The sequence below is a fragment of the Hesperophylax consimilis genome, chromosome 27 (assembly GCF_061612785.1).
Source record: "Hesperophylax consimilis isolate HC1 chromosome 27, BYU_Hcon_1.0, whole genome shotgun sequence".
Classification (NCBI taxonomy): domain Eukaryota; kingdom Metazoa; phylum Arthropoda; class Insecta; order Trichoptera; family Limnephilidae; genus Hesperophylax; species Hesperophylax consimilis.
Genome location: NC_142862.1, coordinates 2,198,902 through 2,225,747, shown reverse-complemented (window position 1 = coordinate 2,225,747; position 26,846 = coordinate 2,198,902). Strand labels below are relative to the sequence as shown.

The following is a 26,846-nucleotide window of genomic DNA, read 5'->3' as shown; positions in this document are numbered from 1 at the left end:
TCCTCCTTGGTGCAACTTAGTGTAACTGTTGGCGTAGCGGACGTGTTTAACTAACTAACACGCGTAATAGTCGGAAGGCAAATTACGCGATCGGGATCAAATCTAGCAAATAACATAATTAGACTTTGTTCCCTTTAGGCATCTTCTCCGGCCTGTACTGAGCTGGAGACCGTGGTAATGAACTGGCTGGGCAAAATGATTGGTCTCCCTGATGAGTTCTTGCAGCTCAGCGGAGAGAGCACTGGTGGGGGAGTTATACAGGTAAACTTCATTCTCAACCTAATTCCCGACATCTTCAAATCTTACGACCACTAAACTTGGCAAATTCCTTTGCTAGAGTTGTCAAGAATACAGTGTCACTATTGTATTATTAGTTTTCAGAAACACATTATGTAGTTCATTTCTCACTCTCCTGGCTTCCAGGTTTGGTTAACATGGCAGAAAAAAAATACCCTTTTATGGACTTTTTATTTGCATTAACCTCGCAATTGATAACGTCCAGTTTTCAGATCATGTTATTGTAATTATTACATAGTCTGTTCAAGGCATTTTATTTTGAAATTTATATGTAAATAACGCATCTGTGTGATACCTTCGCATACTAAATGAATTCATTTTTAAGTACGAAGCAGCCTAGTTAAAAAAATCTTACAAAATTCTGTTTTGAACTGTTCCTATTTCATTAATTATTGAAGACAATATTAGCGATTTCGTTAATATTGTCTTCAATGATTAAATATTACAATTTGAGGTTTTACTCAATAAAGTTATTCCGAAAAATAAATGTTCCTATTTCGTTAATTTTAATAATTTCCACAGACAACAGCCAGCGAGTCCACTCTGGTGTGCCTCTTGGCAGGCAGGACCCGGGCGATAAAGAGAATCCAGGAGTCGAACCCTGAGCTTGAAGATGCTGAGGTGAACGCTAGACTGGTAGCGTACTGCTCTGACCAGGCCCACTCCTCGGTGGAGAAGGCTGGACTGATTGGTATACCCAACAATTTTGATTTTCGATTTTATATTATTTAAGAGTTCGGTTGGCAGATTACCCCAAATCAAATCAGTTCTCGGAGAAAAATCAGATTCGTAGGGAGAGCCACGCACTTCCTTATTATTTTTGATCAAATTATCGACATGTTTTTTTAATTTCCTACAACGCTCTTACAAGGTTTTTTTCACTGAAAATACATTATATAAACGGTACACTTATAACGATCTAGACCCCGATCTGTAATGTTATAAAAAAATGCTGTACAAATTGAATAAAACATATCTGTGCTGAATGCAGTGACTCCCGTCGACTGGCTGAATATTGCTGTATCACACTTTTATCTCCATCAACTCTCTCCTCCACCGTACGAAAGAGTCCTATTTTATTTTCAATTTTTTATTTAGACACCGATCTGGCCTTTACATATAAGGATATTAAAAAAATAAAAAGAATACTAAGTAATAATAAACTAATAATCTACTATTTTTCTCTTTACTTTGGATTTGTTGCAAGTTGATTCATTTTGTTCCATTTGTTATAAAGAAAGCAATGCTTAAATTAAATATATCGACAGAGCAAGATTAATTTCCCACACGATGTTATCTCTGTGAACAAGATTTGTATATTAGATTAGTGCGAGAAGCAAACACATTAAAAAGAGCATGGAGTCTGGTCTTGGATTTATTGGGTACGCGATAATTTAACGTACAATTGACCAGGCCAGGGTTTTATAAATGTTCAAAGGATAACAAATTATTAAACATTAATACCCTTACAAATTGAAAATATCTCCCGAGTAAAAATAAATGCCGCCGATGGGAATTGAACACGCAGCCTTTTGATTGCTGGTCAGCTGCTTTAAACCACTGAGCTAGGTCAGCTTATTTTCTAGTATTCCATTCAACAATTATTACTTTCTACCTTTTATCACCTGTAAACAAGTTAAAAAAAAATTGTTAGTGCAGAATTTCGCACTAGCTGGTTTTACATCATATTTTATCTACCTTTGTTGGTGAAATATATTAGAAATAATTGTATAAAAGTTCGTTAATGATTTTCAATAAAATGGCTATTGACCACATCCACTTATCTGCAAACTACAGAATCCAAAAACTACCAAGACGTTTCGAGACGTGCGTCGTGCATAGAGTGCGAGAGAATTTGAATTAGAGTATTTAGCAGACAGTTTTTCAATTATTCCCACTACACAAAAGCCATGCAGATTGCAGCGACTTTGAACGAAAGGCGTCACGGATGTTGTATCGTTTTTCCAACCTCGAAACCGTTTGATTCCCCTTTATCATTTATTCCTATAATTTAAAGCCTTGTTCTCAATTTTAGGATCAACTGGTGTCAAGAGTTGAATTGTTTGTAAGTTCAAATTCAAATTTACCGATGTTTTTTTTACAATATAATGTGTTTGTTTCAATAGGACTTGTAAGGATGCGATACATAGAGGCTGACGAGAACTTGAGCCTCCGAGGAGAAAAGGTCAAGGAGGCTTTACAAAAGGACAGGGCCAAAGGATTAATACCTTTTTGGGTGAGTGATTTTTCAAATATTATGCCTATAAAATAAACCACTGAAGACTAGTATAATTCATCATTATAGAAGAAGATAATATTAATAAATCTTAACGAAACAACAAACAGAACAAGACACAGAAAAATAAAGAGATAACTAACTTAGGATCTCTCTCTTACTGGGACAACCTCTTTGACCTCCCGACCATGGGACCTATGTCGATCTCATATTTCTAATTTAGAATTAACAATATCATCTTGCAACAATTTTTTCTCATATTTTTGTCAGCTATCTTTTTGAATTATTACAAATTCTAAACAATTGGTTTGTTACCTAGATAGTGTATTTGATAAAAATTTCTGATTTTTATTTAGATGGGGGAAATCGAAAAAATATCAAATTAGCCTGAGGAGTTTTAGATTTTTTTTTAAGTGATTTTTTATTTTGAATTACGGTTATCTTTGTAATATGCTTGCAAAGAAAGAGGTCCTGTTTTTCATATCTTATTTGTACGAAACATTCAATATAATATTTTTCTATTCTGGTTTTGAGATAATGAGTAAAATAATTAATTTGACAATCAGATTTAAAAGCTTTTTCATCTCGACCACAGATGGTAGCAGCGAGCGCTTGATTAGTTTCCCATTGATTGCAAGGCTTTTGTCGTTGAGGAGAGGAGACCGGGGTAAATGAATATGTGTATTTTTTTATTTTTGAATTTTAAAAGAGAATATAAGCATTAACACGTTATACATATTCTGATACTATTTGAATTCCTACTGCTGCTATCATTGTCAAATCATTGTTTGTGCAGTGATGGAGGACTTACCTACTATAGCTTAGACCCATGGAGGAAAAAAAGAGATTGAACCCATGATTGAGCCCACAATGCCTGGGTGAAAAACCGAAGTTTTGGACCACTCGACTACTAACTGGTTATTTTTTGATTTGTCTCTAAAACCCTTTAGATTCTTTCAATATTGATCACCTGTTCAATATCGATGACCTTTTTAATATTGATGATCTTTTCAATATTGATGACATTTTCAATATTGATGACCTTTTCAATATTGATGACATTTTCAATATTGATGACATTTTCAATATTGATGACATTTTCAATATTGATGACATTTCCAATATTGATGACCTAAAATTTAAAATCTGAGGGTTTTCAAAAGAGATATGAAAACGATGCTAAGGAACGGCTGGCTTCGGCGTTATAAAATCTTTACAACATTTTGTTTCTGGAATATCCACGCTAACGCAAATATTGAAAATACCCATTTGTCTCTAAAAAATAAAAAAAATTCATAACTTTCAATAATTGTTAGGTAAAAAAGTGGTCTCAAAAACTAGTCTCGAACCTTAGATTCCTACCTAAAACGTACAAATGCAAATTTCTACAAAAAGTTTTCAACTCATCATCACAAAAGTAACTTTAACCAGCTGACCAAAAATGAGGCAAATAACAATTTTCTACCATTGTTTGCCTTCTCTCATTCTTCTTGAGCAAAAGCATCAGCATCGAACACCTTGACAGTATCAGTCATCAGAGCAGACCATAGACATTCAAATTAATATCTTTGGGGCAGAGACTATTCTTTCATGGACCCAAAGAGCCCTGGACAGAGCAATCGTGGATTTTGTATGAATGACATTGAAGCCAAATCAAGGGTGAAGGGAAATTGTCTGGCAGCCATCTTGTATGACTAACTTTTCAACTGACTTGTGTGCAAAGTGGTGCATAATGAACGATTATTATTTTATTTTTGTATTTACAGCTTATAATTTTTTGGTGTATTTGATGAGACAGGGAATGGAATACGTCATTAAAAAATTTACGTAGCTTTTGGCATTTTATCATGCATTCCACTTCACCCGCGGCTTCAAATTGTTCCGTCCAAGGCTTTGTAGATCCATGATAACATAGTGTTATTATGTTATGTTAAAAATTGCTAATGCTTTTTTCGCGGTAAAATGTGATAAGTACTTTTCTATGTTTTTGCTTTCATTATTCAATGTTATTAATAGTGCTAAAATTATTCTGTCGTCATAAGCAAAATGCAAGTTATACCACAACGATCACAAAACAACTAAATATGATAAAATGATTACTTTTTAGATTTCTTAATTGATTGAATTGATAGAACTTGGACTGTCCAATTAGGAAGTTACCGTTTTAGACCATTCATATTTGATAAACAGAAAGTTCTATTTAAAGTAACAAAATAAGAAATTTTAACAGAAAATAATAAACAGAAATAAGATTAAAATAAAATTACAGTCGTATAAGTACCTACCCATGTATCATAAAATGTGTTTATAATGTAGAGCTGATCGGGGCCGGCCTTGAGCCAAACAGTGCGCCTGGCGCAAGTAAAATTTGGGCGCCCCTTGTCAAAACCAATAGACGTCTAGGTAGGTGATCACTGTAATCAATAATATTCGGATGATTTTTATTATTGTGTAGCGCCGTTTTCATGAAAAATTATTCTCAGGGGCGATGTGTTAGGACTGTTCGGTATTATCAGCGCCTTGGAAATTCGGCGCCCGGAGCGGACTGCTCCAAGGGCCGGCCCTGGAGCTGATGATATTAGAAAAATCATTATATGTGAGTAGTATAAAATGATAAATTGCTACAAAAAACAAATTACTAAATAAATTTTAGAAGCAGTAATTTCGGAAAGAAAAAAAATTTTTAAGGGTAAGTACCTTTATGTTTTTTTTAATTACCAAATAGTTTATTTATAACTCAAAAGATATACGAATTAAGTGGGATAGTCAATTTATTGAATTTATTATAGTATAATTATTTTTTACAGTGAATACTCTACAAAACGTCTTACCCACATCTCCCCTAAGAAATCAAGAAGCAAGATACAAAGTACTTGTTTATTTCGATGCCGGGAATAATAATAAGCGTCTAATAAGTCAACTTCCCTCAGGGACCTATTAGCGCAGTATCCCCTGTGCTATTTACTATTGACTGTGTTGTATAGGCGAGGATTAAGGAACGAGCTGCCAGCGGTAATAGGGCGCGGGCCTCTGTCGGTTAGAGTTGGAACCTCTCAGGAAGGAGGGTCTGTTTTATTGCTGGCTTTTAGAGGTTTATGTTTTTTCTTTAGTATATTAGCTAATTTTATTCTGACAACTTTTCATTTTTATATTAAGAAGTTTGTTGAGCTTGTTTAATACTTGTTCGAATATAGTCTGGAAGGTTTGATAGAATTATTTCGCCCGCCGTGGAAGAAAAGTGGACAAAGACAACATTCTCAGTCAGTTTAAACGGTTGAATTTTTTATCAACATTATCGATGATTTGTCAACTATCAAGACCGTCCGAACCCAAGATAAAGTTGTCTAGATTATAAGTAGACAATTTTTTTTTTCGCAATTTTGAAAAAAAAGATATATTGAGCAGTGCTGGCTATATCGATAAACTAACGTCATCAGTTTAGTTTTTCGTATCTACTCTTCTATTAATGACATTAATAGCATAATAGATAATTTTTTGGTTTTTCTTTATTCATTTAAGTTTTTACGAGTTTTTCGACTACCACACTAGGCACTTGGTAGTCGAAACGGTATTGATAATTATATGTTGGTAGATGGTGGTAATAACCAACGTAGATTCGTCGATATACTAACGAGTTATTGGTCAGTGGAATTAATGCAATGACGCCCTCCACGTTTGTTAGACTTACATCGAACAGAAATAACAATTATCTGACGATTTTTTCAGTACAAGAAAGTTAGAGCATATTCTGACCGTCTAATGGAACAAAACGTTTATTGCAAATACGCGAAATATTTGTCGTTTTATATTTGTTTGTTTTATAGCTACGATGTCCGTAACCTACTTTATAGCCACGATGTCCATAATCTACTTTTATAGCAACGATGTCCATAATTTACTTTTATACCCACAATGTCCGTAATCTACGTTTATAACCACGATGTCAATAATCTACCTTTTATCTTTACTGTTCATCACTTGGAAACCTATGTCCAGATGTTCTCCAGGAGCTCACTCGAGTGATTTTAGGCATTTTATGCCGATTTTGCCAAACGTCTTGAGTGATCGCACGCCATAATATGTCATTATTGACTCGCAGAATTCGCGCATTAACGAGTTTTTTCAATTCAGATACAATATTGAGACATTATAATTACTAAATATTAAGCTTTTGTAAAAAAAAACTGTCGTCACTTCATAAGAATAAACAAAGATTGACAGCTGGTTTGACCGCCAACCAGAGGCGGATTTGCCCTTAGGCCTGTGTAGGCCCGGGCCTAGGGCGGCCAGATATTAGGGGCGGCCAATCGTGACAAAAAAGTCACAGATGATAACAAGAAATTACTTCCTAAGTACCTAAATATTCTACGTACGAAATAGCGATATGCAAGAGCGTGTTCACACACAGCACACAGCGCGCCCCCACGCCCCGCAGCCGCCCTCGCCACAAGGTCAAAAGGCCTCCCTCACCCAGTCTCTCTCGATCCGGCCCGCCACACAGCAGGTGGGCAGACGTATCCGCCGCCAAGACCTGGATAAATCTCACCCCATGAACCATGAATGATAATGGCAGGAAAATTAAAACGGTTTTGACCCTAGGAACTTACTGAAAAGTTTGGATACTCCTGGTCAATATGATGGGTACTGAGAAAGGGGCGGCTACATGGTCTGGGGCCTAGGGCGGCCAAGACTGCAAATCCGCCTCTGCCGCCAACACATTAGAGTCAACGGCTGATTAGATCTTACCTCTCATTGGGCCTACGTTTGACCAAGCCTAGTATGACTGTACTATGACTGTATATTTATCTTTATGTTTAGCTCTGTGCCTCACTGGGCACAACCGGGGCCTGCTCCTTCGACAACCTGCAGGAGATAGGGCCTATCTGCGAGGCGGAGGGCCTCTGGCTGCATATTGACGCGGCCTATGCCGGGAGTGCCTTCGTGTGTCCAGAATTCCGGTGTGTATTCATTTAAGCATATCTCTGGCTATAACCTTGAAGCCATTTAAACAAGTTCATCAGTAAATACTAAGACAGTGACAAAATAATATGTGATATCCTAGAGGTTACTCATAGGTGGCACTAGATAGTAGTTTAAAAAGTTACTCAGAGATGGCACATAGCTGTCGATAATGCAGGGACTGCGACCATGATAATACTATTGCAACCTCAAGGTCGAGACCCAGAATAATTCCTATCGCCTGCTAAATAAGCCAAGAGCTTGTTGTTTTCCATGACAAATAAAGTGTTGTTGTCCCCATAGTTTTTACAAAGAGTTTGTTAGACAAAGCCGGAGTTACAACGTAATACAATGCGATAATATTTGTGTTGGTATTCTTATGTTATTTTATCATGTTTTGTGTTTACTTTCGTTTGTAATGTTTATGAAAACTCTATCATTAAATATACACAAATAGTCTAAAAAAACTAAATTACTAGAGAACTCTTAAATATTTCAATTTATGGGGACATATTTCAAACTATATATGTATTTGACAATGTAAATTGTGCACGTTTATCTAAGTACCCAGATATACTTAAAAATATTTGCTTGGTACATGTACACGGTATCCGGAAACTCGTAGCACAAACGGAAAATCATATTGTGATTCGAATTTGTAATAGGTATAGGTATTTTTTTTAATTTGATCTTTTGTTTTTGATTAAAGAGTCGGAAGCAGGAATTTTAGGACAGTTTTTTTCAATAATCGGTATTTGAGACTCATTTGTTTATTTGTGGTATGTTAAATAGGTACATAATTATCCATGTCCTAATATAATCCTTTTGCAGTGTGTAAATATTTCCGCTTAGAATTCAATTTTAAAAATGTTAACGTATTATTAACATCTCTATTTTTATTATCTCATATTCATCGTAGTATTACTATATCTTTCTAAAATTATTTATATCATATTGTACATGTTTAACCATAGCAAAAAATAAAATACGTTAAGATAGGTAGAACGAGTTTTATAAGGACTCAGTTGATGCCACATATGACACAACGTTACTCTACCTCTATTATTATTATTATCTCTTTCTAAAACTGTTTATATCATATAGTACATGTCTAACCATAATAGAAAATAAGATACGAGTTTTATGAGGACTTAGTTGGTGCCACATATGACACAACCGCTATTGATGTTGTGTGCCAAATACGGTAATATTTGACAGGTACAAGGAAAAACCTTTTTAAAAAATAATGTCTGTACCAAAAATATTTAATGCAAGATTAACTTTTGTGAATTTTGAAACAGGCATTGGATCAAAGGTATAGAACTGGCGGACTCCATCGCATTCAACCCTTCCAAGTGGCTGATGGTGCATTTTGACTGCACCGCTCTTTGGTAAGAATATCGTAATGTCATCACAACAAAAACTAAAGCTTTCTAAAACCATAAATTATCAAATGATTTGTATTTGGTTGGTGATATTATGACGTAGGTTCCGCATACGCAGTTTCCTAGCCGCCAACGCAAACTGTTTCGGAGACCCGGAAAATCTTAGTAAAATTGAAGAGAGTGACGTCACAGCCGTCTTCCCAAGGCCGACCAGAGTCATATTACGAAACCAATGATCCAACCGAAGCTAACTCTATTGTTTGAAATAGTCATTTCAAAATATCATAAAACTTATTTTAAATATATTTTTTAAGCCAGTAAAAATTACATATCCACGTTCGAAGAATTTTTTTCCAACGAAATAAATCTTCCTAAAAGAGCCCCAAAAATCATTTGCTCAAAAGATTAATGAAAATACACTAATATTATAATGTTCTAGTCATTTGCATGTTGAAATGGAGACCTTCTTGGAACGTAACATCTAAATAAGCATCTGATTGCCTGATTTAGTTGCAAGTCCAGTCTCCTGTACGTTTTCTCCGTATTTTTTTCTGTAATTCAGTTAATGATGAATAAAAAATTATGTTTATTATTTCAGGGTTAAAAATAGTAAATCACTCCACAGCACTTTCAACGTTAATCCAATTTATCTGCAGCACGAAAATACTGGTACGTTATATATAATTATATACCTTATTTATTTTTTTATTTATCACGCATTCCTTCCACACATGGACAATGTTAAAATTCCTATTAACACTGACTGCCTGTTTATGGCTATGGTTATGCACATGGAGAAGCTTCCTTGTTAATTTATTAAAAATCTCTTCAAATTATTTGTATTTTCCTATTAAAAACGGGACTGCAGGCCTTTAACAAATGAATTAACAGATTTACTAATAAATTATCACTAAAACACGAATGCGTTTACATATTGTGATGTCGGAACTCGTGTTCATAAAAATAAATATACTCTCGCATTTCGTCATTTTATAATAACAGGATAAACGCAGATGTATTAACACGTGTTCCGATTTGGTATGAAAGCACTTATGGATTTAAATGGCCTATTATCGCCATTTTAACAAGATTTCAATAATTCGGCAATACTCATTTTTCTCAGTGGCAGAAGAAACACCGCCAAAATGTATTATACTTTGTAAAATTTGGACACAAATCAAGATCATAATTTAATAAACTTAATCTGCCACATTGAACAGTAAAACCATAATGAAATGGGGTTCGTAATAATGATTTTACAGGACTGATTCTTTATTTTTTCTGGGCTTGTAAAAATACTCGAAGCAATGACCAAGATGTAAATAATGGTCAAATTTTCAAACCAAAAACCCATGATTTTGCATTACTTATAATACAATTTAAGTACGGTTAAAATATACGGTTTAATTAACAAAGGAAAATCATAAATAATTAAATTGTTAATCAATAACTTGTAATCAATAAATGTTTTTTACAGGTCATGCTATTGATTACATGGTAAGAATTTTTTTTTCATTTTCTTGAAGTACGTAGAGCTTTTCAGCCTTTGTAGACTATACGCCACTGCTCTCTAAACTAACTAATGATTTATTTGCAAAATACATTTAAAATAACGATTTTCGATATACCGTCAACATGACATGTTCGTTTTTTTTGTGAATTCGGCGGCGTTGACATCACGCCAGGCAATGTTGGTGACAGCCTTTCGGCCGTTGTTCCCAACTTTTTGAACGTTCAATCTCAGGCCTCGATCAGCCAAGTCATTTGCTCAGTAAAGTTCAAATCACCGGTTTCCAAAAATCTTTACCTTTGATTATCTTAAATGGACCGGCCCTCTTTCACAGACAATAAAATGAAATCAAAGTTAAAATTTAGAATGTTAAATTAACATTGAAGATTTTATTGATTGTATTTATTATTAAAGGATATATTTTTTAAATACTGTAATATTAAACCAATATTTTATATTTAAAAAAAAAACTTATGTGATATGTTAAAAATAATGTGTTACCTTGACTTTAATGCACCGTGTCTTGGCATCGTCAATATTTTTCACTCTGTTGACGTTTTTTTATAGCTAGTCATTTACTGAGGCAAGTTTAATCCGCTAGTTTGGCTTCTTTAAATTAGTTGATCGCTCAGTCGTCCTTTTCGTTGGAAAGAGCGTAGTTTGTCTTTAAGCTGTGTTGATTTTGGCTCAACAGTTGATCAGTAGGATTGGGAACAACAGCCGTTAGAGCATGGATATCATGAATCATAGTTCCATAGTGACAGCCATCTTACCAGCCAAAAGCTTTTACTATGTATTAATGATGTAGTAGCCAATTGGAATGCGAGGTTTTAGATTGTTTTTTTAAATCAACAATTATGAATGTAAATATTAAAATTACACATTTTAAGTACGATTATCAGAATCAGAAAAATAAAAATTTGAAAATTTTCCACACATTTTTAGCGGTTTTATTTTTAGTTTGCGAAAATACCATATTAAGCTTCAAATCGTTCAATAAAACATTTCAGTTACCCTTATGCTATAACAGATTATGAATTTATTTTATTGTACGAATACCAAACTATCAACATATTCAATATCCGTGTTAAAATAAAATTATTTTAATGATTGCTTTTAATTAATGTATTCCAGCATTGGCAGATCCCACTTAGCAGAAGGTTCAGGGCCTTAAAACTGTGGTTTGTGTTAAGGAACTACGGAGTTAAGGGACTTCAGAAACATATTAGAGAGGTAGGTATTAAAATATTTTTTTTAAAAACCAACGATACTTGAAAAGATGTGGAATACCACAGGGAACAGTAATTATCCACATTTAAAATTTTCGTCATAAAATTAATCAATTTCAATTGAAATCGTTATTTTCATATCATAATATGCAATTACTTAAGTTAACAAGAAATTTGAACAATATTTAGTGTATTAAACTGTTATATTTTGTTTTTAGTATCTCACGGGAACCCACTTTTTAATATTCATGTACACGCTATTGAAAGAATGCAAAATAAATTTATTTATTTTCTATGTTTTAAAATAAGTGTTCCAGCAATTTTGTTGAACAACAGCGTTATTTTAAATGAAATGAAGATGCTTAAATTCTCGGACAGAAAATTTCACTGACTTAGTATTTCTATATAAAATTCTAAAGTATGCATTTGATAGTCCAGAATTACTTGCAATAAGCTTTCGGATTCCACTGCGTAAGTGTACGAACACAAAGAACGCGTGTTCCGGCTTTCAGATTACCAGCACTCAGTGCTTGAGTCCGCCGGAGAAGATAGGCGCCGAGTTGTGGACACATAGAACGCCGGTTAAATCCGCGCCATTTGCGCGGTAGCCTGATAGCAGCTGTCAGTTTTAACAAAATTTCAAGCTCGTCGGAAAAAGATTTTTTATTTTTGTAGAATTCTTTCCTGAAATTTAGAAATAAAACAATTGGTACTCATCCAATTAATAGTAGTAGAAAAAGTCATGGTGAATTTATGAATTTTATTTATTAATGAAAGATTTTTTAAATATACCTTATTTCACTCGTGACATTTGAGGTTATTATGAAATTTTCTTAGTTCGTACTTTTGTTCGTACCGTTTTCATTCATATCCTTACTGACAACATCCTTGTCGACAACATTTCTGTTGCTATGTAAACTTCTTTTATCCCAGATCGGCGATTTGTTAAAAACAGCAGCAATTAGTAAGTCGCTCATTTTGACAGGACTTGTTTATTTATGTTTTGACACTAGCTTCCAAAACAAGCTTCACTAACCGGCCGCACCGGCGAGTAGGAATTAAGAATTCATTCCGGTAAAGCTTCACGGCGCGCCAGCGCGCGGACACAAGTCTGAACCTGCCTTCACTATGTGCGTTCTCACAAGTTTAGATACAAACATTCTTATCGGCGCGCCTGCGCCAGTCGGCCGCTTACTCGCCGGCTAATCTGAAAGCCGAAACACGCGTTCTTTGTGTTCGTATACTAATGCTGGAAGTCGGGATTTAAATCAGTGCAGACATTCTGGGACTAACTACCATATGTATTTCTCATTTCCTAGAATACTTATGGAGGGAAATAAATAAAATTATACCGAGTCAGTATAGTCATTTAACAAATACTGAGGTTGTTACTGAGTCAGTTTAGTTATGAATAATAAATGCTGTATAATTTATCGATATCAATAAAAGTCCCTAAAAAGGGCGTTAATAAACAAATAATAATAACTCCGCAGTTGTTTTTATGTGACTCAATATTATATTGTATAACGTAGGTAAACATATAAAATATCTAATCGTATTTACAGGGCGTGCGACTGGCTCAGAAGTTTGAAGCTTTGGTACTGGCGGATCCTAGGTTTGAAATACCAGCTGCGCGACATTTGGGTGAGATTAATCATAAATTGATATATTATTTATAAAATTATATACATTATTATCAAAGACTTTAATAACTTAACCATAAAATTACTATACACATCTCTGGTTCGAAGTAAGGTAGAATGTAATGCATGCATTTGGTGTCCTTATTTGAACTCCCTTGGCTCACAAATCGAAAAAAGAAAAAAAATATGTAATCTCCTTTTATTGTATAAAATTGTTAATTCAAGGTTTATATATGTTTGTCACTGCAAATACCTCCAAAACATACTAGATGGAATATGTTATTTCATAACAATAACTTTTTGTTCAATTCTGTTATGGAGATAGTACATAGGCTAGGCAATGATTATTTTTAAATTTGAAAAAATTGTTCATATTAATAACGAATCATAATTTAGGCTTAATATTGCTTAATTATCCAGCAGTAATTTATTAAAATTTTCATTGTTTATTACACTATTTAAATTTTAACAATTTTTTAAAGTTAGTGTGATAATAAAAAGTTTATTGTATTTTATGCATTATTTTTCGTTCTTTTTATTTATTTAATTATTGAAGACAATATTAGCGATTCCCAAACGAAAATTTGAAACAGAAAAATCGTAAAAAGATACGGTCACATCTAGGACTTGAACACAGGATCCTCGCTTTGCCGGGGCACTGCTCTACCCACTGAACTAATGGGACCCTATCTCCTTACGTCATATTAAACTGTATCAAACTTCGAATAAGAATTACCAACATTGTTTTCATTTGAATTCGGCTGCTATCTTTGTGTATGATCGCAAGATTCAACCCGAAATAAATGCAATCTAGACAGTGTCTCAGATAAATATATCTTATTTTAATTTTAATGTGCGACATCTATTGACTTTTTCTGCAAGGCAAGTGTCCTGAGTTCAATTACCTACTGGATGTGACCGTATCTTTATCTGTTTCAAATTTTCGTTTCAAAATAATTAATAATTAAATATTACAATTTGTGGTTTTACTCATTCAGTTATTTCAAATATTTTTTAATGTTATAATTTTGTTTTTAATTTAGGGCGTTAATAATTTTCATTTATAACATTTTGATGTATTTTGTAACATCTGATATAAAGGCGATTGGTTATTTTATTTTCACTTAATATACGTATTTATTAAGGCATGGTGGTATTCCGTCTCCGTGGAGCCAATGAGCTTACTGAACGTCTTCTCAAGTCCCTGAACGCTCGCGGGAATATCCACTGCGTGCCAGCCTGCTTGCATACCAGATACGTGATTCGCTTTACTGTCACCTCTGCCAGGACTACTAATGATCACATCATTCGTGAGTATTTCTACTATGCCTTTTCTATTCTATTCAATTAATTTATGATTATTTTTCATAAACATTCTGAAATTGTTCATTTAATTCAACAAGCTTGTCTTAGGCTGCTTCATTGGTACTAAATTTGTATGTCAATATACAAATTGATTCTGTTTAACAGCAAGACTGTCTCCCCACCGGCATTAGTCGTGCAGGGTAGGAGATAAAACAATCTATGTCGGTGACAATGATAACCATCGGAAACGTAGAAATGAATGCTTTCGATGATAGTCTAGTTTTCAAACCATCCACGAATCAGTCTGAACTAATGTGTAGCAATGTGTGCATCCCTTCCGACGTGTAAATGGTTTATTCCGAGCATATATATACCACAAGAACAATAACCAACGGTCACTACAAAGTACTTTCACTACATACCACGTCAGCTCAAAGACAATTTTTCTTCCTAGCTCCTAAAATCTTTAACCTTATCCCTGAAAACCTATAAACCGTGAGTCAACCCCATTCCTTTAAAAAACAAATTACGAAATGGATCCTTACACACGGAATACATTACAACTACAATACCCATTCATTCTACACTATATCAATTTAATCACCTTTCAGACAAAACACAATATATCCTTATTCCCTAACTAAGCGGTATAGTATGTAGGTACATAATTAATTAGTGTGATCTATTTACTAATAATTTCTCAACTTTTGCATCTTCTTATAATTCTCTAACTTCTCCATCCTCTTTTTGCAACCCAAACTAGCTGTACATCATTTTTCATATTTCTCTATTTTACATTATAATAATGTATGGATTCTATGTCCGCAAACTGTAAAATTCACCCGCCATAACACAGGGTCATCCCTAGCATGGAGGGTGAAATATCACAAAAAACCACATGTACTCTCTAAATCATGTATCAAAAAAATAAATAAATAAATATTCATAAGACAGTCGGTAGGATTGATACATGACAAGTAGCCATACTCTGCTCAGGTAGAGAAATATCATAAATTTCTATCTGCCCATGGGTTATTGATTATAAAAAAAACTCCTTCACAACAAAATGTTGTCTTTATTTAAACTAACAACTCTTATAGATAGGAAAAGTGTTTGGGACGGCCTGGAGGCTAATGTCCTCTCTATTATGTCCTCAAAAATTTATCTGATTCATGAAACCTCACGAATCTTCGTACCTTGGTGTCCACCAAGGAAATGCGACCCTGTGTACTACCGACGTCTATCACTTCTAAGACCTATCTACACTAGATAAATATATCTCTTGTAGCTCAAACTATCATAATTATGGTAAAAAATGAAAGTGTTGAATGTGAAATGAACTTAAATACATGATGTTTGCAGAGGACTGGGCAGAGATCCGCACAGTGGCCAAAAATGTCCTTATCGATGAATACGGAGCAGAAGACGGCAACATTCAACCAATCAAGAAGAATAGAGTCACTCTCAAAGGTAACAAAGGATATATCTTACTACCTACATATCAAGACAAGTTGCTAAAAATTGTCGTATGATTTTTAATTTAATAAGCTAGGTAGCCACAATCAACTCTTCAGCCAAGCGAAGAAGATAGATCATTTCTCCCGCATGAAGAACTTTAATATTTTAGCTTCTCCTTCATTGTGGTGAAGTCATAATGATCAGTCACCCGATCGATTATCTGCCGTTAACTGTACTTAATTTTATGCTTACAGCTTTCTCCCGCATCTTTCCCGACCATAACACAATTTTCTACTAATACTCAATCCCCAATCTACTAATTGCACTCCCTCCCACCTAACTACACCTGATCCGTCGCATTGCAGAGACCCGGGAGCTGAACTCGGCTTTCGGCACCAGCCTGCTCTTGGCCAACAGTCCTATGAGCCCAAAGATCGTGGATGGTAGCTTTGTGGCTATCAGGGACTATGGGGGTCTGCTGAACAAGTTTGCAGACACGTTCAGCTCGCTACAAATCGAGCCTAAAGATAGTCCAGGTTGGTGTTTCTATTTTACTGTCTGTACTCCTTCCTAAAACTCCTTGCATTTAATATTGCTAAACACATTTTTGAAATTTTCATATTCATTAACATAAAATCAACTTTATCTAGGGTGTAGATAGTCAACTTAGCAGCTTTTAGTCAATGCCATTGCCAATTGTTGACATGCTAGCAAAAGTCAACTTATCACCAATAGTGTTAAATTGATAAAAAAAAACCTTTATCGCGTCAATATTAGTTCTTTGTTGTCGTGCTAGTCGTCTAGTAGAAATATGGTACAACATGTGGGCTCTTCGAACGAAATGATTCGTGTTTTATCCAACTTCCCGCGCAAAGAAATGTGTAATGGTTTTTTTTTTATTTTATAATTTACGAGCACTGGTTTTGAGCTATCATAGGATATGGTTAAAATCACTTACTGTTAATTCGTACTAATATTTCCATGCAATGAAGAAGTTTAAAATGTTCACATGTTGATGTGTCTTATAAGACCTGTGTTGCAGCCATGAGGAGGCGCATCCGTGGGATAATGACCACGGGCAAGCAGTTCTCCCTGGACTCATGCATGGACATGGTTCAGGGCATGCTGGCCTCAGCCGCAGAAGGGCAGGATCTGCCACTGATGAATGAAGAAAAGGAAGAGCAGCACACCCCACACACATCTGGAGGTATGTAAGTCCAGTCAGATCCTAGGCACGGTACTTAGACATGGTGTAGGGCATGCTGGCCTCGACTGCAGAGGAGCAGAACCTGCCGCAGATAAGTAAATAAAGCGAAGAACAGCACACCCCGAATACTTCTGGAGATATGAACGACCAGCCAGATCCTATGCACGGTACTTAGACATATTGCAAGGGATGCTGGCCCCAGCCGTAGAAGGGCGCGAGCTACCACTGATGAGTGAAGAAAAGGAAGAACAGCACACCCCGCACACGTCTGGAGGTATGTAAGTCTAGCCAGATCCTAGGCACGGTACTAAAACATGTTGTAGGTGATGCTGGCCACAGCCGTAGATGGGCACGACCTACCACCGATGAGTGAACATAAGCAAGAACAGCATACCTGCACACGTCTGAAGGTATGTAAGTCCAGTTAGATCCTAGTCATGTTATTTAGATATGGTACAGGGCATGCTGGCCTCAGCAAAAGAAAGATAGGACCTTCCGCTGATGAGTAGAAGGAAGAGCAGCATCCCGCACACGTTTGGAGGTGTAAAAATCCAGCCAGATCCTTGGCACGGTACCAGTGTTTTTGACGATTCTAAGCCGAGGACAGCATGCACGGTACCTAGACATGGTGCAGGGGATGCTGGCCTCAGCCGCAGATAGGTAGAACCTACCGCCGACGAATTCTCTAAAGATCTAAACCAAAAAAATAACGGGATAATAAAAAAAATATAAATACAGAAGAATAATTATAACTGGCAATAATAATTACCTACTGAACAAAATGTCTCTAATGAAACTTTCAGAAAGAATAATAAGCACCGACCTAACACTATTACGTAAAATACTGCATTACTAAATTGACTGTGCTGAATTGATTCAATTCTTCAACACCTGGAAAAAAATACAATAAGCAGTAATCTTTGATTAAAGTACTAGTACATATTAAATTATTTGGCGTGTTGGAAATCAGCCGACGTAGCTTAGTGGTCCAGAGCACCTGACCGGACATCAGAAGGTGCTGGTTCAATTCCGTCGGCGGCATTTATTTTACTCGGGAGATATTTTCAATTTGTATTGATATTTCAGGCGACTAATTATTGCTTATAAATTTGTTACTTTTTTTCATTTATGTTTACATTTTCCTAAATTATTTTAATTTTATGTGTAAGTATCTTATGTTTATTTATACTTATTTTTAGTATTATGTATATGGAAGTATTTACAGTGATAAAAAACTTGTAAAAACATGTTGTAAAAGCCCACTAGGGCGTGTAATAAATAAATAATAACAAAGATTGAGCACAACCTAAAATGAAGGTAGAAAGAATTTTGAATTCGGCATAGATACATATTATATGTTAATTTAGTAATGCAATAACACACGTTGATCAAGCTTCATGATTTAAACACTGGCTTTATAGGATAAACAAAAACTAACTAGCAATAACGAAATCTTCACAATCCAATTAATTAACTCATAAATACAAAACACAAGAAATAACAACTAACACATATTTTGGGAACACTAGATCTCAGGGACAAAAACATATCCAACAAGCAACTACAAATACAACATTTGGGCAAAAAATCTTCTCATACTATGGTACTAAACTCTACAACAAAATCCCACTCTCATTCAAAACTAACAACAACATTATAGCTAATAAAAAGCTGGATACAAAACATAGGAGGATCAGAAAAAGAAAATATACACCAAATACACACTGAATCCGAAACCACTCAAATGCAGTAAAAAACATGAAAGGTACATAGCTATTTCAGAAAAAACACTAAATAATATATTTATAATTTAGTACTTCATATTATCCATACTTCAAAATGTGTCTAATGTAAATGAGATCCTCAGCACGGGAGATCCCAATCACAATATCATTAAATCTGGTTGTTACAAAAAATGGAGATGAAAACAACTATTTTCATTTTTGTTGTTTGTTTTTGGGGTGTTATGCCGTGTTGCGTTAACTCCTTCAAGTAAATAAGCACAAACTCGACAACCAACAAATTACACATCTTCGGATCTATCGGATCTGCCCTGATGATGGACACTGCAACGCTGTCCGAAACGTCGGCTAAAGAAGGAGTTAGCGCAACACGGCATAACACCCCAAAAACAAACAACAAAAATGCTTTTGGCCGTGAAAATCTAAAAACTTACCTACTATTTTCATTTTTAATTAAAATATACTTTATTTTCATTATTACTTATATTTATTTTCTATGTATCATAATATCAGTAAGCACCTTATTATGAAGGTGCCCCTTTAAATAATGTATTTTCTAGACGCTAACATACTATCCTGCTATGCATGATCTAATAGCCTCCATATGCTAGTCAATAATTACTAGCTTCTGCATTGAGATATAACAAAACCAACAGTTCACACAATTTTGTAATAATTACATTCTGTTATTTTCAGGGTCTAGTCCCGGAGATAAAGTCTCCGCCAATTCTTCACAAGAGCCATCTGTGCAAGAAGATCTAAACTACCAACAGCTTTCCATCATAGATTCAAACCAACTTTCCGTTCCCTCCCAGTCCGGTCGGCATTACAGATCGCGTTCCGTCGACACAACACTTCCTGGATACACCAAAAATCAAAGCTTTGAAAAATCGGATGTAATTATTTTGCCTGAATCCCTTAAGAACTTCGAATCAACTGATGCTTCATTGAGCAAAGATGTTGACACCATAGTTTTCATCAATAATGAAAATAATGAGCTTGCAAAATTGTCCGATAGAGGTCAATGTGATGCAGAAAAGACGAATGGAAATAAAGAAACATGTAATGAAGACATTTTAGTTCGTGGTTCTGCCGCTAAGAGCGTTGTTCTCAATCCAAACGTCAACATAAAACACGCGGGAAACGACGAATCTACGCAAAACGTTGAAAATATGTTTAAAAAATGCGAAGATGATGAACGTAAATTCAATAAACTCATGCAAGAGGAAGAAATGGACATGTTTGTTCCCATTTCTGTTAGGGAAAAGAGTACGGGTGGATATATTAAACGTTTTTTTCAGCAGTTCAGCGAACAATCTTTCGATTCTGAGGGAAAAGGCGATGCAACTCCCGGCATGTCGAATGAAAAAGCTTCACCAATTAGAAAGAAAGTTGATGATATCTGTAAGAAGTGTTTGCATTACAAAGGTCAAGTCAATAATAATAAGGAATAAGATCTAAAATTCTAGTTGAAGTCAAATATAACGTCTTTTAACTAATTAGATTAATTAACTAAACATCGCCAAAATAATTACGTATCTCTCACACAAAATTTCTTCCAATTCTCTCGATGAATGCGACGTTTCCAGTTACCACCTGAAAAAAAATGCCTTGAACTATAAATTCAAGGTACTAAAACCAACGCAAATTTCATAACTTTGGACCTTTCCGTAATTTAATTTTAAGAATATTTAAATATACTAGTAAACATATATGCCATAAAGTATGTCTGCTAGTTTCCAGTTTAAAAAAATCTATGTCGCTCCATTCCTTAAAAAAAATGTTTAGTATACCTAAATACAAAATGCATGTTTAGCTTATAAAATAATATAAAGGTAATATAAAATATTTCTTGTGAGTCTAAAATGCATTGCTTATATCTTTATAATTTATTTAAAGTAAAATGAACAAATAATATAATTGTTTTAAGATTATGATTTGCAATCACATTATGCAAATGTTTTTAATAAATAGAGTTTTAAAATTTCCCAGCAACAAATTTACCTGAATTATACCAGAAATTTTAAGATATTATTTTATGTGATGTTTATGAATTGAATTTTCAGAAAAAATAATATTTTACAAATATGAATGTTGTATGTAAGGGTAGGAATTAAGTGCTTGAGATTATAAATTAGTCGTATAAATTAATATATTTTCAAAAATGTTTTAATTGTAGTGACGCAAAACGCTTCTGCGCTCTCAACTGCTGTGTTTGACTAATAAATCCTTGTAGATTATATATATATATTTAATTCAATTAATCCTAACATATTTACTATAGAAAATAATAATATAATTATAACGTTCCATTCCAAAAATGATTATAATTTACTTGTAGCGATGGTTCGGGAGGTTTAGCACGGACGACCGATAAACCGCTATGTCATTACGATAAATTCAGTCAGTTATCGATATTTGCGAGCACGGTTAACGATTGATAAGAAATGTTTTGATGGCCGATAGACAATTTTTAGCGCGGCCTCGATAGTGTCACATAAGCTTCGTTTAGCTGTCAATATACACACATTTTTTTTAATAATGTCGTTCGTTGTACAAAATTACTGGTTTATTAATAAACGGAGTCGAACTAACGAAGCTCTTAGAATTGAAAGAAGTCGTATAATTGAATCCGTTTGGGCCGATGAACCTATATTGATTCGGGCTCGGAGAAACGAAATTTGTTTACATGACAATTTTTTAATAAAGACTTTATCAACTAATTAACTCAATTTTTAGGGTCAAAAAGTAAATGCGTAATGGCAATATTTTTTCGTAGCTTTCGACGTTTGACGTTTGGGAAGTATATTTCATAACAGATGCGCCAGTGTTGCCAACGTATATCAATTTCTTAGTTATTTCCTTATCTATATTGGTCTGGCTATCAACAGCGCGACCGTGCTCGGGAAATCGGTATTAAGTCATTGGTAGCTACGCCTATCGATCCGATATTGTAAAGTTATCGCTTTCATTGTGCTAGACCCCAGAATATTAAATGTATTTTAGGAAAGTATAATTTGTTGTGTCTCCGGGTTTCTCACTATTTTTAAATAAAACTGTTCAACAAAACACTGTTTCAATGTATGTTTCAATGTTATAGATTGACAACGGGCTCCGATATCTTATCCACTCGAGTGATTTTCGGCATATAATGCCGAGTTTGCAAAACGTCTTGAGTGATCACACGCCATAATATGCCATTATTGACTCATTTTTACGATTTTTTTAATATTTTTTTCAATAATCCTAAAATATATGATAAGAGGTGAAATAAAGGTGAATTCATTGGCTATATAGAACTATAATCAGTTTATTTATCTCCGTATTAAAATTCAGACGTATGATTTATTGAAATGAGGGCGAGAATTCAAAGATTCAACTCATATTCCAGTTATTGACTCGAACACTCGAGTGGTTAATTAGCAGAAGGTTTGAATTATATGTACACTGACCTAAAGGTTTCTACCTTATTTAATATACTCTCCGTATCTACAATACTCATCAGCTAAACGCCATCTATGGGTGGGCTCTTACACTAATATCTAGGATATTACAGTTTGTAAGAATCTTGTTCTCGTAAAAAATTTCAAACAACTTAACCGCAGTATTGGATCATTTTCCCTAAGTACCTAGTAGACGCGAAGCTGATAAGATTCTATATTCTTAAAATTGTATTTATAAAATTATATTCATAAAATGTATTGTTCTCTATTGCAAATTATATTCCAAATTATATCATGTATGTGTAGTGTAGATAGGTGGAACTGTTTTTGTTAATTATGGCTAGCTGAAATAAATGGCATCAATTAAAATACAATGATTTGTTTTATCTCATTATACCCCTATCAATGATTATACCACTTTCCCGCAAAGAAGATGGAACTCCAAACGACACAAATTCCATTCTTAGGGGTAAACGTAACGTACGTTATAATCTACGCGTTCATAGATGGCGTTAATTGAATTATTATATGAAAAAACACATTTTGAAAGTTATGCCTTATAATATCAAGACGAATTATTTGTTGGGAACATACGCAATATGAATATGTACCTACCGGTGATTCAATCAAATGTTGTATTTGTATGTCTTTTTATACGGACAAAACTATTTATTAATATTCATATTGCGTATGTACGGGCGCAAACAAGTAATTCATCTTAGTATTTTAAAGTATAACTTGGAAATGTGTATTTTAATAAAATATTTCAATTAACGCCATCTATGGACATGTAGATTATAACATACGTTACTTTTACTCCGACTGTTGACCAAGATACAGAGTAATTGAGGCCGTCATATATAGGCTGTCCGGGGGTAAAGTGGGCTAACTTTGGGGGGGTGACGGCAGTACAAGTAAAAAAAGATTGATTCGAAAACTTTTTCGAAATTCCAACGTTTTAAGGTAGTTTTTAGGTTAAAAAAAAGTTTAATTGTTAGTACGGGAAAATAAAGATTCCTCTAAGGAAAAATATTTTTGTATTGGAAATAAACATTATTTTTTTAACTTTTACCTTCATGTAGAATCACCTCCCGAAGTTAGCGCACTTTACCCCCGGACACCCTGTATTTTCCTTGCACTCTCTATTACCTAAAAACTAACTGTTATACTCGGTGTCCGAAAATCAAGAACTGGTGAATTTAAATCATATCTGGAGTTGATTTTTTGGTTTAATTTTTTTTTTGTTTTTCGAGTAAATGGAGTGCTCAAATATCAGATTTGTTTTCAAAGTGATATAGATTGACCGGTTTCCCGCTTATACCACGAGTTTCAGGACAACGTGTATAATGGTGGAAATTATGTTTCAAGTAGAAATTAATAACAAGTGACATATATTTCAATTACATATTGCAGTTTTGTAGTGTATACCTTCTCCGGAATACTGTACTTAAATTTTTGTAAAAACGTTCGGCAATATTGTAGTGATGTTCGCCGTTTATTGGTTCATATTATTTATGCGTTCAATTGGTTCATTTTGTTCTCTTATTGAGTGATAGCAACTGTGTTGTGTGTCATTTCTTTATTGGTTTTTATTGTTTTTAATAAACACGCTACGATATGCCGAAAGATGTAGAGAGAGAAATGAGGATAATGCTGTATAATTTCTAAGGAAGGATGTGAAGATTATTCCACTGGTTTCAAAAATTATGTGCAAGAAACAATTATTTTATATTCCGTGTGGGGGTGTTTTTCAAATGTGGATTTGAGTGAAGTGAACCCATTTGTTTTGTGTGCGTTACCAATGGCGAAATAATATTATGCCGGGAGACAGTGGAACTAAGTCATCATTTAAGAGTGGACGATAATCTCAAAATCGCCCTGGTGTAAGACCACCGTTCAGAAACCGTTTTAAACATTCCTTGAAATAGCTTTAACTGTATTTGGTAACCATATCTGAATGTTGTTGACCTGAAGAAAGTAAGGAGGAAAAGTGGAGAGGGGTATACTATAACCTGAACGATTGTTCATCTAAAATGTTTTGTGTTGGTTAATCTGTGGTTTCGAGGGAACCATTGTTTTTTTTATTATTATTAATAGTTCATTTTATTAAATATATTTCTTTCTATTTGTTTATTTAAATGTAATAATGTTAAATGTCCTGAGGCATTTGGGGTGTTGAGGGCTTACAAAAGTGGTGGAGCGAAAGAAGAAGAGGAAATTTAGAAAGACTATGACTTTTTTTAATTTTTTTTTTTTTGTAGTGAATACCTCACAAGAGTCCCAACTGCTCCCGTCTGGAGCCAGTGAGACTATGGCATCCCCAATTGGGGGATGTTGTGAGGCTGAAGGTAAGTGGGGAAGGGAAAGAGGAAGGTGGGGAAGTACCTGGCCTTTCAGATCTAGTCACTAAACACGGCTAAAGCCATTTGGAGCAACGTTTCAACTCTGAATGGTGGTCTTACACCAGGGCGATACTGGTAGTATCTTCCACTCTGTAACGTGCTGCAAATATACTATATATTATACTATATATTATTTTAATTAATTAATTGTGAAATAACACAAATTAATCAAATAAAAATTATTTGCGCACGCCGGGTTCGAACCCGCGACCTTCGGAATGGCAGTCCAATGCGTTACCACTGGACTATGCCGGCCGTCATGACTATTCAGACGCAGTCATTTTTTTACGTTAGCTCCACATAGTAGGACTATTTCATCGTTGGTGATGCTGTGTGGAGGGTATTTGTTGGCACCTTTCCTTCTGGAGAGTGTGAGTATGTGGTGTGGATAGGAATCTGAGGATCAGTGTGTCCAGGAGTGACGGATCTATTTATGCATCCCTTGCACTGCAGTGCAAGGCTATGGGTCGAGATAGTCCTGCTGGAAGGGTCAAAAGATTCCCTCGGCCAGATTCCCAAACCGGCCCGCAATGCAGTCGGCGGGAACACACATCCGCCGCCAAGACCTAGAAAAACCTCACCTCATGAACCTGGGCAATCTTACTAAGTCGCCAAACGTAGCAAATCACTATGGCAGAGGTGTTGGTTACCCAATTAATGGTTCCCTGGGCAGCAGACCCACACCCACCTCCCTAATTGCCATTTCAAACAACGATTCGATTCTAAATTAAACAAATATTTTCCATTCTAGAACAAGTTGGACGTTGGTATTCGAATGGTAAAATGTACCTGAAAAGTTTTAAGAATTAGGGTTTGGTTGGTTACCAATAATTATCGATGGTTAGTACTTTCCTATAATTAATCGAGTCTCTCCAAACCTTCGAAAGGCGGAGTAATTCTATCTAATAAAATACTTACTATGAAGATTCCCAACTCATATTGATAAATTACTGGCGTTATACCAAGTAAACCAGCGATCAATATAACCTTTTTGTTTATGTTGTTTAAAATGTGTTTTTTTATTTGTTCCACGTTTCCCACGTATTTTTTACATTCACATGAAAGCGAAATGCACGTGAAAGGTACAAATCACGTAATTGATGCGTTTACGATTATATTTGTCTCGTGGAATCCTTTCATACGGAGGTTAAATCACAAACTCAGTGCTAACTTTCAGCTGGTTTCCGGAAATATAAAAAATATTGATTTCCGAAAATCTGTTATTAGACACACTTATTCAAAATGTTGGCATGAAATAGATAAACTTTAAATTAACCGCGAAACATTTAATTCACCGAATCGAAGTCATTCCGTACGTTATATTTAATATTTTAAATTAAGGGCAAAAACATGGAGGTGTTTTTAAAATAAGCTATAAAGGAATCCGAATTATGCAAGGTGTCCGGGGGTAAAGTGCACTAACTTCTAGAGGTGATTCTACATGATGGTAGAAGTAAAAAAGATAAATATTTTTTTTTCCCATACTAAAATGTTTTTCCATAGAAGAATATTTATTTTCCCATGTAAACAATTTTACCTAAAAACTACCCTAAATCGTTGCAATTTAAAAAAAAGTTTTCCGTTTTTTCTACTTGTAAAATCGTGTAAAATCACCCGCCGAAGTTAGTGCACTTTACTCCGAACATCTTGTATGTTAAAAATGTGTGTCGTGTGACAGCAAATACTTTTAATCTACACTATTTTTAACATCGAGAATTATTAATGATGTATTATTCATTGAATTAGAAGATAATACTAATAAATATAAACGAAATATGAAACAGAACAAGACACAGTAAAATAAAATTAAATACTTAGTAGGTGTGCCGGGGTTCATGAGGTGAGGTTTGTCAAGGGCTTGGCGGATGCGTTTGCTCACCTACTGAGTGGCGGGCTGAATCGGGAGAGATTGGTTGAGGGAGACCTTTTGACCACTCCAGCCGGATTCTCTCGATCCATTGCCTTGCACCGCTGTGGGAGGGATGGATTCATAAATGGCCATTACTCCTGAATACATTGACCTCAGATTT

At 34.7% G+C, this 26,846-nt stretch overlaps 1 protein-coding gene across 1 annotated transcript in view; it reads left to right on the top strand.

The window, feature by feature from the left end:
* Positions 1-20,425, top strand: part of Hdc (histidine decarboxylase) — a 30,143-nt gene extending 9,718 nt beyond the window's left edge. The window contains exons 4-18 of the mRNA XM_089648253.1: positions 139-261; positions 820-988; positions 2,424-2,533; positions 7,352-7,491; positions 8,794-8,883; positions 9,476-9,546; positions 10,355-10,374; positions 11,522-11,620; positions 13,182-13,260; positions 14,405-14,569; positions 15,927-16,034; positions 16,388-16,558; positions 17,065-17,229; positions 17,381-17,503; positions 19,668-20,425. Of these exons, the coding sequence (XP_089504379.1) occupies positions 139-261; positions 820-988; positions 2,424-2,533; positions 7,352-7,491; positions 8,794-8,883; positions 9,476-9,546; positions 10,355-10,374; positions 11,522-11,620; positions 13,182-13,260; positions 14,405-14,569; positions 15,927-16,034; positions 16,388-16,558; positions 17,065-17,229; positions 17,381-17,503; positions 19,668-20,425 (2,391 nt within the window). The remainder of the gene's footprint in view (positions 1-138; positions 262-819; positions 989-2,423; positions 2,534-7,351; positions 7,492-8,793; positions 8,884-9,475; positions 9,547-10,354; positions 10,375-11,521; positions 11,621-13,181; positions 13,261-14,404; positions 14,570-15,926; positions 16,035-16,387; positions 16,559-17,064; positions 17,230-17,380; positions 17,504-19,667) is intronic.
* The last annotated feature ends 6,421 nt before the right edge of the window (positions 20,426-26,846 follow it).